At 43.5% G+C, this 13,668-nt stretch overlaps 1 protein-coding gene and 1 long non-coding RNA gene across 2 annotated transcripts in view; both read right to left on the bottom strand.

Moving 5' to 3' along the window:
* Positions 1 to 13,668, bottom strand: part of LOC125739920 (uncharacterized) — a 645,903-nt gene that overhangs the window by 421,685 nt on the left and 210,550 nt on the right. Inside the window, exon 9 of the mRNA XM_049010480.1 lies at positions 10,555 to 10,869. Coding sequence (XP_048866437.1) covers positions 10,555 to 10,869 — 315 coding nt within the window. The remainder of the gene's footprint in view (positions 1 to 10,554; positions 10,870 to 13,668) is intronic.
* On the bottom strand, positions 6,474 to 8,531 carry LOC125739938 (uncharacterized). The gene is made up of 6 exons (XR_007397396.1): positions 8,332 to 8,531; positions 8,006 to 8,052; positions 7,754 to 7,822; positions 7,517 to 7,576; positions 7,156 to 7,245; positions 6,474 to 6,833 (listed from the first exon to the last, which is right to left on the bottom strand). It is a non-coding gene; the product is annotated as an uncharacterized LOC125739938 (long non-coding RNA).

Here is a 13,668-nt window from a genome sequence, read left to right as displayed (position 1 = left end):
AAAATGGATGGATGGATGGATGGATCTGTCCCCTTTTCCCCTTGATTTATGGGCTGCTGTTAGCTGACATGGGCTGGCATGGTTTTACTGTAGGGTGACAAATGAGTGGTCCTGGTTTTGCGTGTTACATCACACTCTGAGAGGCCCACTGATTGGTGGGCCCTGGCTGGGAGGCGTGACCTGAAAACCACAAACCATTTACTTCACGTTTGAAAGATTCTCCATTTTTAATGGTGCTTCCTCTGAGCCAGGGAGACTGTGGTTTATGATTATGACTGAGAAAATTCTGTTCTGCCAGTCAGTAAAGAAAAATATTTTAAACCTGAAATGCGAATAATGTGAAATATACAGTAGAGCAGCTGGTTGGATGCAGAATAATAAAGGAGGGTTAATGGGCAGGTGAGATGAAGCATTTCATACATCATAATGTGTTTCTTTGTCGGGGCTCGTGACCCGGGACGGTCACTGTTTTGCTCTGGGAACATTCCAGAAAGAGAGAGAGAGAGAGAGAGAGAGAGAGAGAGAGCAGAGCCAGTGCCTGCTACCGTGCTGTCAGTGTGGGAACAGACTGCTCTGTCCTGCCCGACTCCCGTGGGTTTGCTGGATGTGTGGCAGGACAGAGCAGGAGACTGGGCATGTGGGAAGGGCTCCAGGCTCCCGCTGAAGCCACAGCAAGAGGGCGGTAACATGGAACAGGCGATGACATCACGGTTATTACTCAGAAACATAGGCGACTGTAGGCTTTCCTCCCAGGGCGTGAAAGGGGAGAGAGCCCAACCAGTTATGCATCCATAGTAAACATGGTATATAGTCCCAAATACTTATTCTGACACATTGACATTGTCAAATATAACTTTGCACTGTAACTTTATTTAATTTAACTTAATATATAATAATAACATTTTCATCAGACCAGTAGGGGGTAAATTTCACCTTGCAACCTTGGCACAAGTGACATATTCATGAGCGCCCCGCACAAGTCCTTAAGAACACGCAGAACACCAGCTAACCTTTTCTCTATCACTTTTTCACCACCATCTTTCTTCCAGTTCTCGGCTCCTGCTTCCTCCCTCACTAACTAAGCCCCGCCCACCTTGGCTGTATCGGCCTGCTTTTCGCTTGATGGAGTTAATCTCCCATCCTGTGGATATGCGGCAGGCATGTTTAACAAGCATTTGTGTTTGTATGTGTGGGAAAGTCATCCCAAAGTTCATATCTACAGAGGCTGCTGAATCCCAGGATCCTATAGCTGTGGACAAAAACAGACAATTTTAGTATAAAATAAAACATGCAGTCAGTATTACCCAATGCATACACTTCAAGTCTACAAAGAGCCTTAAATAATTGTTACTTGATGGGAGACCATAATACCCACGAACACCACAGATTAACAATCCCAGTTAAATCTTCCAGTTTTCCCATTGTGTACTTTCATGGTGCTAATTGGAAAATACAGAACTTGGTGTAAAAGAACTCCTGAAGAGTCACTGTGGGAATATTAGCCGGTCAATACGCACAGCTCTACCTGTAAAGTGCCATGAATTTTAAAAGGATTTAATATGCTGTGCACATTTTGATCTAAGAATAGAGCAAGAATTTGTCTTTTCTGATTTTTTTATTATTTGTTTATTACTACCCAATGCCCATCCCACACTCCACAGCACTGCATCAAAAAAAAAAACTGACAAATTTAATACCAGCAGTATCATTTTACAGGATCTTGCAGATAGAAGCACACAGGACTGCAAAGTCTCCAGAATGTGTCTGATTTATGGTTCAGGTCATGTGTCAATTTCTCCTTCAGGAGAAGGGCTGATATCTGTGACATCCTCATATAGGAACATGGGGAATGGATCTGAGAAGCAAAATGCATTTTTGCTAAAAACAATAGTGTCAGGATCGCGGGTGTAGCGACGGGCTGGCTGGCAGGAAGGAACAGGCAGGCAGGCGGAATACGGGAAAACTGGGGATTTATTAGGGGATAGAGGGCTAAGGGAATAGCAGGACATCGCTCAGACACTAACATCAATGACGGACAACTAGGCAGGGCAAGACGTGGACTAATAAAGAAAAGACATGGCGAAATAACAAGGAACAGCTGGGTACGATCGGGGAAGCACACGTGGATAATCAGAGGGGCGTGGCACACACGAGGATCAGATGGGCCGGGCATGACAAATAGAGTAGTGAGCAAATTTTAAAATCCCCTGGTCCAATAAATAAAAGAGAGAGGATATTGTAAATTGCTTCTCAAGAATGTCTTGCATTAGAGACTGAACCTCTTTCCAGAACTTTTATATATGTTCACAAGACCAAAACAGGTGGAAAAATGATCCAGCATGTGGTTTGCATTTATAACACAGATTTGAAATATTAGGGAACATTCTATGGAGGCGGGCTGCTGTGTAATATGTCTTTTGAAAAAACTAAACATTTTGTTCATGTATTGAAATCGAGGTATATTTGGGAAAGATCTTGGTACAAACCACGTTCCAGTCTGCAGGGCTAAATAATACATCCAGGTCATGTTGCCAAATTGGGTTAAAAGCAGCAAAAGACGATGCATCGGACTACAGGAGTAAATAATAAATCTCAGAAATATTACTTGAAATGTTCTGGCAGAGAGTAAAAGATTTTCAAGTTCTGAAAGCTTCTAACATGTCCCATTCTCCTTTAACAGAAAGTCAATAAAGTCTCGTATCTGAAAGAACTTTAAAAAAAAAATCATTATTTGAGATGCTATAATTGGTCCTAAGTTACTTAAAAGACTTTAGGGAGTCATCAATCAGTAGATCTGAAATATCTAACAGATTGTTCAACAAATAAACCAGTGATTCTTAACTGTACATGAAAATCAGGATGTAAAGTCAAAGGTGAATGTAAGGAGAAAATCCAGGGGATTTTTAAATATCTTTTCTCATCTCTACATAGCAACAAAGTGTTATATGTAATAATATTATCTCTAACAGAGATTGCCTGATGAAAGGTTGAGATTTAAGCAAATGCTGGTGGCTGGGTAAAGACTCCAAACCAATCCATAAAGAATCGTGTTGATTCATCAACCAAGTCAACACTATATTGGACCTGTGCCTCTCCACTACATACTTCAAGTACAATGAATGTTTTTACAGACAAAAACACGGCTGTGCCATGAGTTCACCTGTGTCCCCTATTATGGCCAATCTCTTCATGGAAGAAGTAGAGATCAGAGCCCTGAGCTCGTTCCTAGGGATCATACCCTACCACTGGTTCAGGTACTGTATGTGGATGGTACCTGAGTCAACATAAAAACAGGGTGAGGTGGAGAATTTCACTACACATATCAACGCTGTGGACATTAACATCAAATTCACTCGAGAAGATGTCACAGGCAATAGCTTGGCCTTCTTGGACTGTGCGCTACACATTGAGGAGGACAGGAACCTCAACACTGAAGTGTACAGGAAACCCAGACATACTGACCAGTATTTGCTCTTTGACTCTCACCACCCGCTGGATCACAAACAGAGTAATCAGAACCCTACACCATCGGGCAAACAATATCCCAGCTAGAACAGAGGGAAAGGAGAAGGAACACAAACATATCAAGGAGTCCCTCAAAACATGTGGATATCCTAACTGGGCTTCCTTGAAATCTATGAGAAGATCAAATAAGAGCAGTACTACAATGGACAGGAAAGAGAACAAACGTAAGAGCGTTGTCATCGCTTATGTTGCAGGGGTGGCTGAAAAGCTCAGGAGGATTTTCAACAAACACGGCATTCCTGTATATTTCAAAGCAGGAAACACACTGAGACAGAAACTGGTCCACACCAAGGACAAGACACACGAACACAGAGCAACGTCGTATGTGCAGTTCAGTGCAGTGTGGAATGTACATATCTGTACACAGGAGAAACCAAACAGCAGCTCCAGAAACGCAAGGCTCAACACAGGAGAGCCAGCTAATCAGGACAAGACTCAGCAGTTCATCTACATCTGAAAGTCAAGGGCCACTCCTTTGGTGACCAGGACGTTAAGATTCTAGACCGGGAGGCTGACTGCTTCAAACGAGGTGTGAGAAAAGCAGTTTACTGCAAGATTGAAGGACCCTCGTTAAACAGAGGAGGTGGCCTTAGGCATAATTTATCACCCATTTACAATGCAGTTCTTTCATCTCTGCCCAGACGGTTTCATAGTCGTTCACACCCTGGCCCAGGTGGTCACAGTGACATACATGAAAGCCAAAGGAAACAACAACCCACAGGTGACCATCAAGTATTAACGACTTGAGGGCTTTATAAAGGATTTATAAACCTGCTACTCTAACCAGTCAGGCAGAATTCAGAAAGTCCTCTGGGTTGAAGGGAGAGATGTTTTCAATGAACTAAACAAGTACAGTTGTCACTGAATCAGCGTTCTTGGGATAACCATGACCTGGATGACTGAGAATCTTCACAATCAACATATTTTTAATTGTGGCAGAACAACAGTAGTGTTGTAAATCAGGCAAGGATAATCCCCCAGATCTGTTGGTTTGGTAAGTTTATAAAACTTGACTCTCGGGTGTTTATTGTTCCAGGTGTAACGATAAATGAGAGAATTTAAAATTTTTTAAAAATGTCTTCATGATACAGCATGGGAAATTCTGAAATAAATAGTTTAGTCAAGGAAGTATGTTCATTTTTATAACATTAATTCTGGCAAGAAAGGAGATTGGTGAAGATGGCCATTTCTCCAAATCCCTTTTAATTCTTTGTACTAAAGGAGAACTCAAATTCTTGTGCCACCTCTGGTTTTCCAAATTGTCACCTACTAGCAAAAGCCAGTCCCCTATTTCTGCAGGGTGGGTAAGTCGATGTTGTGACGGTCGCTATCATCCTTACTGGAGATTCTGCTCTCAGCCTCGCCTAAGTGCCTTTCTACACTGGTAACTAGGTTATAGAGGTTTGAAAGAGAAGTTTTAAGTGAGGTAACAGACGTCTTTATGTCATTTACGGCACCATCCATGCCCTCTAGATGAGTTCTGATAGATTCCTCTATGCTATTTAAACGAGTGGCCATGGATTTAACCTCCGACAAAATCTGCTCCATAGTTGCTGGACTAGCTGTCTGCAGCATACTGACCTCAACAGCCTGACTACCTGCTGAGCTGCTCTTCTCTTCCCAATGTGAGAATGAGTGAACGATGAAAGTGGGAAATTGTTGTTACGTTGTGAGCAAGACTCTCTGCAGCATGCAGAAAGATCTGAATTTGTCTAATGCCCAGAGCAGAGCAAATTCTTAAAGTCACCTTCCTTTCCAACTTTAATATTTACCATAATACCTCATACCTCATAAAAACAAACCAGATCCATCCATTCACTAAGATTCCAGCTGTTCATCCTGGTCAGAATGTTTATCCTTATGTGTGTGTCACTGACCTCAGATCTGTGGAGGCTGACACTAACTTCCTGACTCTCCTTAACCTCCCTGCCTCCCTTTTATGGGATTTAAATGTGTAAAAATCATCCATCTGTCACGCCTCCCGGGTGTGGATAGTCGGAGAGCTGCCAACTAGGCTCCGCCCGGGAGCACTATAAAGGCGGAGAGTGCGCGATCGCACATCGCAAAGTATTTGCCTATGTCTCATAGCAGTACCCAGCGGATTCTTGTCTCGTGCTCTCCCCTGATTCCTTGCCTGGTCCGTCTGCCTGTTGTGTGCTCCTCACCCTGTCTGCTTTCCTTCCCCAGACCCAATCCCGCTCCTGAGTCTCCCGTCCTGCCTGCCCTGCCTGGCCCTGGACTTCGCGTCTCCCCTTCCCTGTGTCTCCGTGTCCCGTGCCTGTGTGTAGGACAGACCACCCCGGCTTTCGACTCCAGCTTTCGCCCACGACCACGATCCTCGTCTTGCCCCTTTAAACTTCGTTGCCTGCCCGATCTAATAAAGATCGTTCTGTCCCGCAATTCTGGGTCCTTGCTTCCCTTTGGGGAGTCATTTGACACCATCTATCTTTCTCCCTCTTACCCAGGATGGGGTCACTGTCAGTCTGGGGCACATCCCAGGAAGCACGGGACACAAATCGGGGGACTCAGCACCACACTGAGATCCGAGGCAGAATTCAAACCCAAACCCCAGAAAGTATGAGACGTCCGTGTTACACACTGAGACACCACTGCAGCTTGTAGGATTAATGAAAAGCATCTTTATTAACAGTATGTATGATGAGCCACACAGTCTGTGGTCTGCATTTTAAATAATACTCAATTTATCAATAAGCAAAAGCCTAACATTCTGTGGAAACCTAAAGCTAAAGTTTTATCATAAAATGTGATATGATGCTAACAGGTCAGCTTCTAATTCCACAGTCAGAGGAGAGCAGGGAGGCAGCGAAATAGCAAAGCTGCTCCAGCAGGGGGCAGTGAAGTGCGCAAGAAGAGCATAAAATTAAAGCCAGAGCCCTTAGACCTCAGTAAATGCTCAACAGTACAAGAGACAAACAGACACTGGCAAATACCCTGAAAATGATGCATATTGAAATAGCAAACATTTTATTTTATACTAAACATACAGGATAGCTAATGATATTTATTCCATTTAAATGAATGAAAAGTGACAATTCACAGATCTCAAAGATAATATCTTACATTTACATTTATTCCATCATGTCCAAAGCAATGTACAAGTGAGGTAAACAGCACATTGATCATACTATAATGTGAGAGAGCTGCATGCTATTTAAATACAGCTCACATCACTGTAAGATGCTCCTGTCTGGTGATGATCACTGCAGTATCTGTGTCTCCCTCACAGCCCTCATCCAGAGCAGCAGCTCCCCACATGTAGAGGAGCCTCTCTGTGTTGCTGCCCCCTACTGGAAAATGACAGATAAGCATTAACATCGGCTACTTGATTCATCATTTCAGCTTCTGAGGCACCAACACCTTCCTTAGCATTTCAGGCAGTGTGGTGTGTTAATGTTACTGCTACAGAAACAGGAAATCAGACTCATAGATTAAGTTGGTGAAACCTCTTTAGTTTTCTTTCATTTAGCTTAAAAATTCAAGCCAAATAATCATCTTGAATGATGCTGTAATGATGCCTGTATACTATGTAAAAGGAAACATACGACACACATGAAGCATCACGGACTAAATGTATCACAGCTCACGTTAGAGCAGATTCTCCAAACTCACCTCTCTGTGCTGCTGGGTGACTGGGCTGTAGACCACATCACTGGCTGGGGTTACAGCAGCACGGTGTGAAGAACATCTAGAGGACACCTGCTGAGAGTATTTAGCTGTTTACAGTGGAGGTACAAGACCAACCTTTGTGCAGAAACCACAAATCCATAAACTCCCAAAACCTCCCCTCCAAATCACTGTGAAATATCAGGGGTATCATGGTACTTCTTGGTACATTACAGCTAATTCTGATACACATGGATCTGAGAGATCAGCTGAGGTGTAGATGTAGCCAGTGAGGACATTATTGATATATGTTTTACTCTCATTGAGATACTCATGCTGAACACTGATTTACATAAAACCATCTTACCTGTGGATCTGGCAGGAGAATGGAGCTGTAGGTGACATCAGCACCAGGCTCCACAGAGGCCTGAGAGAGGAACATGTTATTTGCTTTTAGAAAACATTTTAACTGCAACTTAACAACTGGCTTATGAGAATGTGCCTTATAAAATGCAGTTTCTTCACACACTAATAACATCACATGTTCGGAGACAGGGGCTACACTCATAAATACCAGCATAACTATGTTATTTCTGTGCTTTACCTGCTCTGCCGGGTCTCCCTTGGTGATGCCAGTTCTGTCTATGACGGCGTATTCATGGTCTGGGTTCAACTAGAAAAAAGCCACAACTCAACAATCAAACCAATCACTCCTCACATCAGCGTTATTTACAGAGATAAACTTCTTAATGAGTTACTGGCTGTTAACAGTTTGGTTTCTGTCTTTATTCTTTTTTAAAAGACAAAACCTTGTTGAATTTTCTACAGTTTCTCCCCATATTAAACATGAACTCACTGTTAATTCTGTACTTCCTGCATTTTGGTTCATGGCTCTTTTTTTCTCTACAGGGAAAGAAATGAGAAATAAAGTCAAAGAAATTTATTCTGATCACATCACTCACTTTCAGCTGATTCTGTTAATTTGCTGTATGACAAACACACGGTCATTTCCTCTTGGTTATCATGTACATATGTGTGTAAATGTTACCCAGTCTAATAACTGTATAAAACTACACAAATATATATGAGCCATTGGCAACTCAGGTGAAATCTGATTACCAGTCTGCACTTACAGGTAACCCAGTTAATGGTGCCCAGTTGGCCCTGGTTGGAATAACTAACTTGTTCAGGGTTTTATAAGCTCAGCTGGGTGGACACAGACCCAGAGGGTCAGAGGAAAGTCTGCAGGATCATGGAGGAAGGATCCTTCAGGGCTGCTGTGCTCTGATGTCCTGTTTGCTCCACAGCGGTCTTTAGCTCTGCGCTGTTTTTAGTCTGTGTTCCCAAAGGGGCTGTGACCATGTTTTGTGTTTTAATGTCACTGCATAGACCTGTGTGTCTGAATGCTGCTGTCTGTGTCTCTGTCCAGCCGTCTTTGGAAAAGGACAAAAGCATGAAGTTTTAGCTGCTGCTTACAGGAGTGCAGAGGGACATGCATCACTGCTCAGACAGTCAGGTCACTTACACACCGTCTGCATCAGCAGATACTCACTGTGTTTGTCCCACACTTTCCATGTGATGATGATGATGACCAACAGCAGCACCAATAAGCCCAGTCCTACATACAGAAACAAGCTGGACCAGAGAGCTGAATGAGAGGGTGGATTTGAACAGTAAAGTCTTACATGATTTATAGTAACACGGTACAACGTCATCTGTACTATTACACAGGATACATGTGAGTAACAGGAGACAGTAACAAAGAGCATGAAAAGAAGTAGAGAATTTCAACTGCCAGTTTTACTGTTAATGTTGTACATATATTAATATTTATATATTTACACTTGTACATATATAGATTTAATCATAATGGTTGTTAATTTTTGCTGCTCTATTCTTGTACTGTCCACTTTCTGCCGTGACAATGCAAATTTCCCACTTGTGGGACTAATAAAGGATTATCTTATGTTATCTTATCTTATCTTTCTTACTATAATATATACATGGATATACATCCATCCATCCATCCATCCCTCCATCCATCCATCTTCCAAACTGGCCTGTAGCCTTTCCCCAGAAGCATAGGGCACAAAGCAGGGGCTCAACCTGGATGTGATGCCATCACAGGGAAATTATAATTAAGGAATAAAAGAAAATCAATGTTCCCATAAAGTAACAGAAGTTTCCCATCACTGTGTGATTAGGGAGACGCTCATAGCTGGACACCACACTGCTGTAAGTGCTGCTGGATGCTTACCTCTGTTTTTCATTATTCCCTCCTTCTTCATCATGTGCCAAGAATGGACAGCAGTGGAAACAAGAGAAAGGATTGTTACATAAAATATAAACGTCCCTGTTCCTGGGGGCCACTACAGATTTTGGGCCCCTGAAAGCATATGAGATTGGGCCCCCAGTCTGGACCAATCCAATTATGTTCTTAATTTCTTAGAGCCCTGTCACTTAGGGGTCCATGGAATCATCCTAAATCCCCCTCCCCTTTACAGCACCCCTGCCCTGTTCTGTCAGCCAGTATAGACTGTGAAAGGTCATTTCTAAAACTGAAAAAGAATAACCAGAAATATTCAGTAAAATATCTGTTTGGATGCAGAATAATAAATTAGGGCTGTGACCAAAGTGTCCACATCCCAGGGCCCTGATAGTGGGCAGGTGAGATAAATAATGTTATTAATAAATCATAATGTATTTATGATGGAACTGGGTCAGATATTACAGAATGTAACTGTAACACTGGCCTTTGCTGCAGTTAGAAACTACCTGCAGACCATCACCCAGTCTGTACAGCTTTAGTAACAATTAATCCCTACAAATGTCTGAAATCTGAAGGGAATAAAGTTTTTGATGTATGACGGGAAAAACCTACATGTAACATTTTCCAAACATTGCACACATGATAAATGGCTGTAAGATGAATATGTATGTCTGTCTGTTTCCTGTAAGCTGATGCCTGTGATGTTTTATGAAAGACATCTGACTGGGTGTCTGACTGAGAAAATAGTCAGATCTGTAATATTTGTCATATTATACAAATGTGTCATAAACTAGAAATATGTGAATCCTGAGGCCTCTGTTCAGCTGCCAGGTGAAACATGCAGATCAGACACTCATGTATTTAATAAAGACCAAAACCTATATATGATGAGGTCATCAGGTTGTATTATGGGATGTCTCCCTTAGAGGCAATACTGATATGCAAGTTAATTTTCCTGTACATTCATACAGACACTTGAAATTATAGCCATCAAACATACGTAACTGACAGTGAATTAAGTTTCATAAAATTGATATTGAAAACATTTTCCGCGTTAATGTCCTTCCTTTTTACCTGAATGACATGTTACATACTGTGCATCTCATTGGCTACAGTCTGCAGTACAGACATCTTACCCTCAGTGACTGACAGGTAAACCCGTGTTCCCACAGCTGCACCTCCGCTGATCTCCACACCACACCAGTAGGAACCAGAGTCCACAGCTGTCAGATTGTTCATGGTCACATTGAAGACTCGCTGGTCAGGATCATCTATGATTGACACTTCACTACTTATCTGTGTAGAGTCAGTATGTACTATGGGAGTACATGAACTCCAGTCAGTCCCATTGCACCAGTATTTCACATGTGTTTTATATCTGTCATCATAGGAACATGGGATGGTGACAGATCCTCCTCTCTGTACAGACACCGTGTTCAGTGTGGACACACCTGCAGGGACAGTATGAAAATTACCCAGCTGATTAACTCTCACTCCCTCTTACACCATTTATACACATATTCACTTGTCTTTCTACTCCTCGCCTGGTTGCTGCCACACTTTTGTTGCCAGAGGTTTAGACATTAATGGCTGTGTGTTTAGGGGACAGCAAATTTACACTGTTATACAAGCTGTACACTGACTACTTTACATTGTATAAAGTGTCAAATCTTCAGTGTTGTCCCATGAAAAGACATAATGAAATATTTTAAAGAATTTGAGGGGTGTCCTCAGTTTTGTGAGATAATGTATTAAAATATTATTTTCTGTATTTGTATTAATGTCCTTCCTTTCTGCCTGAATAACATCTTATATACTGAGCATCTCACTGGCTACAGTCTGCAGTACAGACATCTTACCCTCAGTGACTGACAGGTAAACCCGTGATCCCACAGCTGCACCTCTGCTGATCTCCACACCACACCAGTAGGAACCAGAGTCCCCAGGTTTCAGATTGTTCATGATCACAGTGAAGACTCGCTGGTCAGGATCATCTCTAATTGACACTTCACCACTTATCTGTGGAGAGTCAGTGTGTACTATGGGAGTACATGAACTCCAGTCACTCCCATTGCACCAGTATTTCACATATTGTTGATACATGTTGTCATAGAAACATGGGATGGTGACAGATCCTCCTCTCTGTACAGACACTGTGTTCACTGTGGACACACCTGCAGGGACAGTATGAAAATTACCCAGCTGATTAACTCTCACTCCCTCTTACACCATTTATACACATATTCATGAAGTCAATACCAGTATACTGTAGGCTGCAGTACTTTACTCTGCAGAATATTAACATTTGTTTTGAGTGAATGTTGTATTTAATATCACTATAGTTGCAAAAATACGAAAACTGATCAGATAAAATAAAATTAGCCTGCAAAAAACCTTATTGACTTATAGTTGCTTCTTTATGTCAGCAGCCATAACACATGCAAGTTAGGACCTGGCCAGTACTTGCATGGGAGACCAAAATAAGTAACTGCTGTAAGAGGTGGGTGTGACCAACAGGTTAACCCATCCTGTGGTCTGTGTGGGTCCCAATGGCCCAGTGCAGTGACGGGGACACTGTGCTGTAAAAATGGTGCCGTCATTCACATGTGATGTAAAACCCAGGTTCTGTATCTTGGATGTCATAAGCGATTCCTCTGCATCTTTCAAAAGAGTAGGGCTGGAACCCGATGCCCTGGCTAAACTGCCCACTGTGGCCCTTTCAAATCTGGCCTCCTAATCATCCCATATGTCTAATTAGTGAGTTCTCTCCTACGCCTTCACCACCTTATCTACTGTGTGGTGAGCAGAATGGCTACCATTGCATCATCCAGGTGGGGGCTACACAGTGGTGGTGTTTGAAGCGGCTCCCCATTGCTTCCATAAGATGCTTTGGGTGTCTTGAAAAGTGCCATATAAATGTAACATTCACTGCGCAGAGGGTGGGCGGGGGCACACGTCAGGGAAGCACTGGGGGTGCGATCCACACATTCCCCGCCCGCTGATTATCGATGGTCGTCGCGCGAGGAACCGTAGATCACTCCCTCTTACACCATTTATACACATATTCATAAAGAGTCAGTACCAGTCCACTGTCGGTTACACTGATCATTCAGCAGAAAATTAGCCTGCAGAAACCTCATTTGCCAGCTTACACATTTAAGTTCACATATTTAGGTCAAAAATTAGGAACTGAGAGCCAAACAAATGATAGGATATTCTCACCCCTGAAGTAGCCCATTGAAAAGACACTGTTACTTGCCCCTCCCATATATCAATGAAGTTTTATTTTTTTGTTTATTTTCCTATTAAGGAATGATATGATGCATGTACAATAATGCATAACATTCCCATTTCAGCATTTATAACAGGAGTACCCTCACCCGACCCAAATGGACCTTGGCAGCAGGGCCGTTTCAGGGCGATGGGACAACACACATGGCCACCCCTGTGCCCCCCCTAAATACACATGCTGCTTGGGTGTGAAATAAATGTAATATTACTGGTAAAAAGCACCCAACCTGGTACCCCCCAAAGTCCTGGCAGTGCTCCAGACAGCACTGAGCCCTCTGTGGCCACAGGGCCCCAGGTTCCCCACCGTCCTCCTCAGTTCCAGCTGCTGGGAAACTCATCCCAGGTCCTGCTGATGGTTTCTCCAAGTGGGCCAAGGGTTGGTATAGAACCAGCCGATCTCAATGTAACATGACAGCCCTGCTTCAGAGATTCACTTCAGGACCTCCTGGGGGTCCCTCCAGTGGCTGTCCAGCTTGGGCAGCCACCCCTTTTTCCTGATGGGCCAGTACACCCAGAGTCCCCAGGCTGGGAGACCTGTCCCCAGCAGTGGATGTCATAGGCTCACCTCTGTCTGACTCTGGCCATGTCCTGATGTTACCTGGCCAGCTCATGCACGGTCTGCACATGGTCCTGGAGCTGGAGCAGATAATCCAGTCCTGGTGTCTCCGGCAGCTCCGGGCCAGGGGGTGAGGCAAACACCAGCTCTACCTGGGTCCACAGCCTACAGCTGTACATGAGGGAAGCAGGGGCACAGCCAGTGCCAGTGAGTGTCCCAATCATGCTGGTGCTCACCAATGAGGATTGTCTGCTGGGGAGCTGGAATGCGATTCAGCCTCTTCAGCAGCCTGTCACTCTGCTGGTGAGTCGGGGGGGTGGGGGGGGGGGGGGGGGCTGGTGCGGGTCTTCACAATCCCTAGTAGCCAGCTGACCTCACAGAACACCAGCACCTTGAAGCTTCT

Source organism: Brienomyrus brachyistius, chromosome 4, assembly GCF_023856365.1.
Source record: "Brienomyrus brachyistius isolate T26 chromosome 4, BBRACH_0.4, whole genome shotgun sequence".
Lineage (NCBI taxonomy): Eukaryota > Metazoa > Chordata > Actinopteri > Osteoglossiformes > Mormyridae > Brienomyrus > Brienomyrus brachyistius.
The sequence above is the reverse complement of the archived record's forward strand: the minus strand, read 5'-3'. Positions and strand labels throughout refer to the sequence as shown.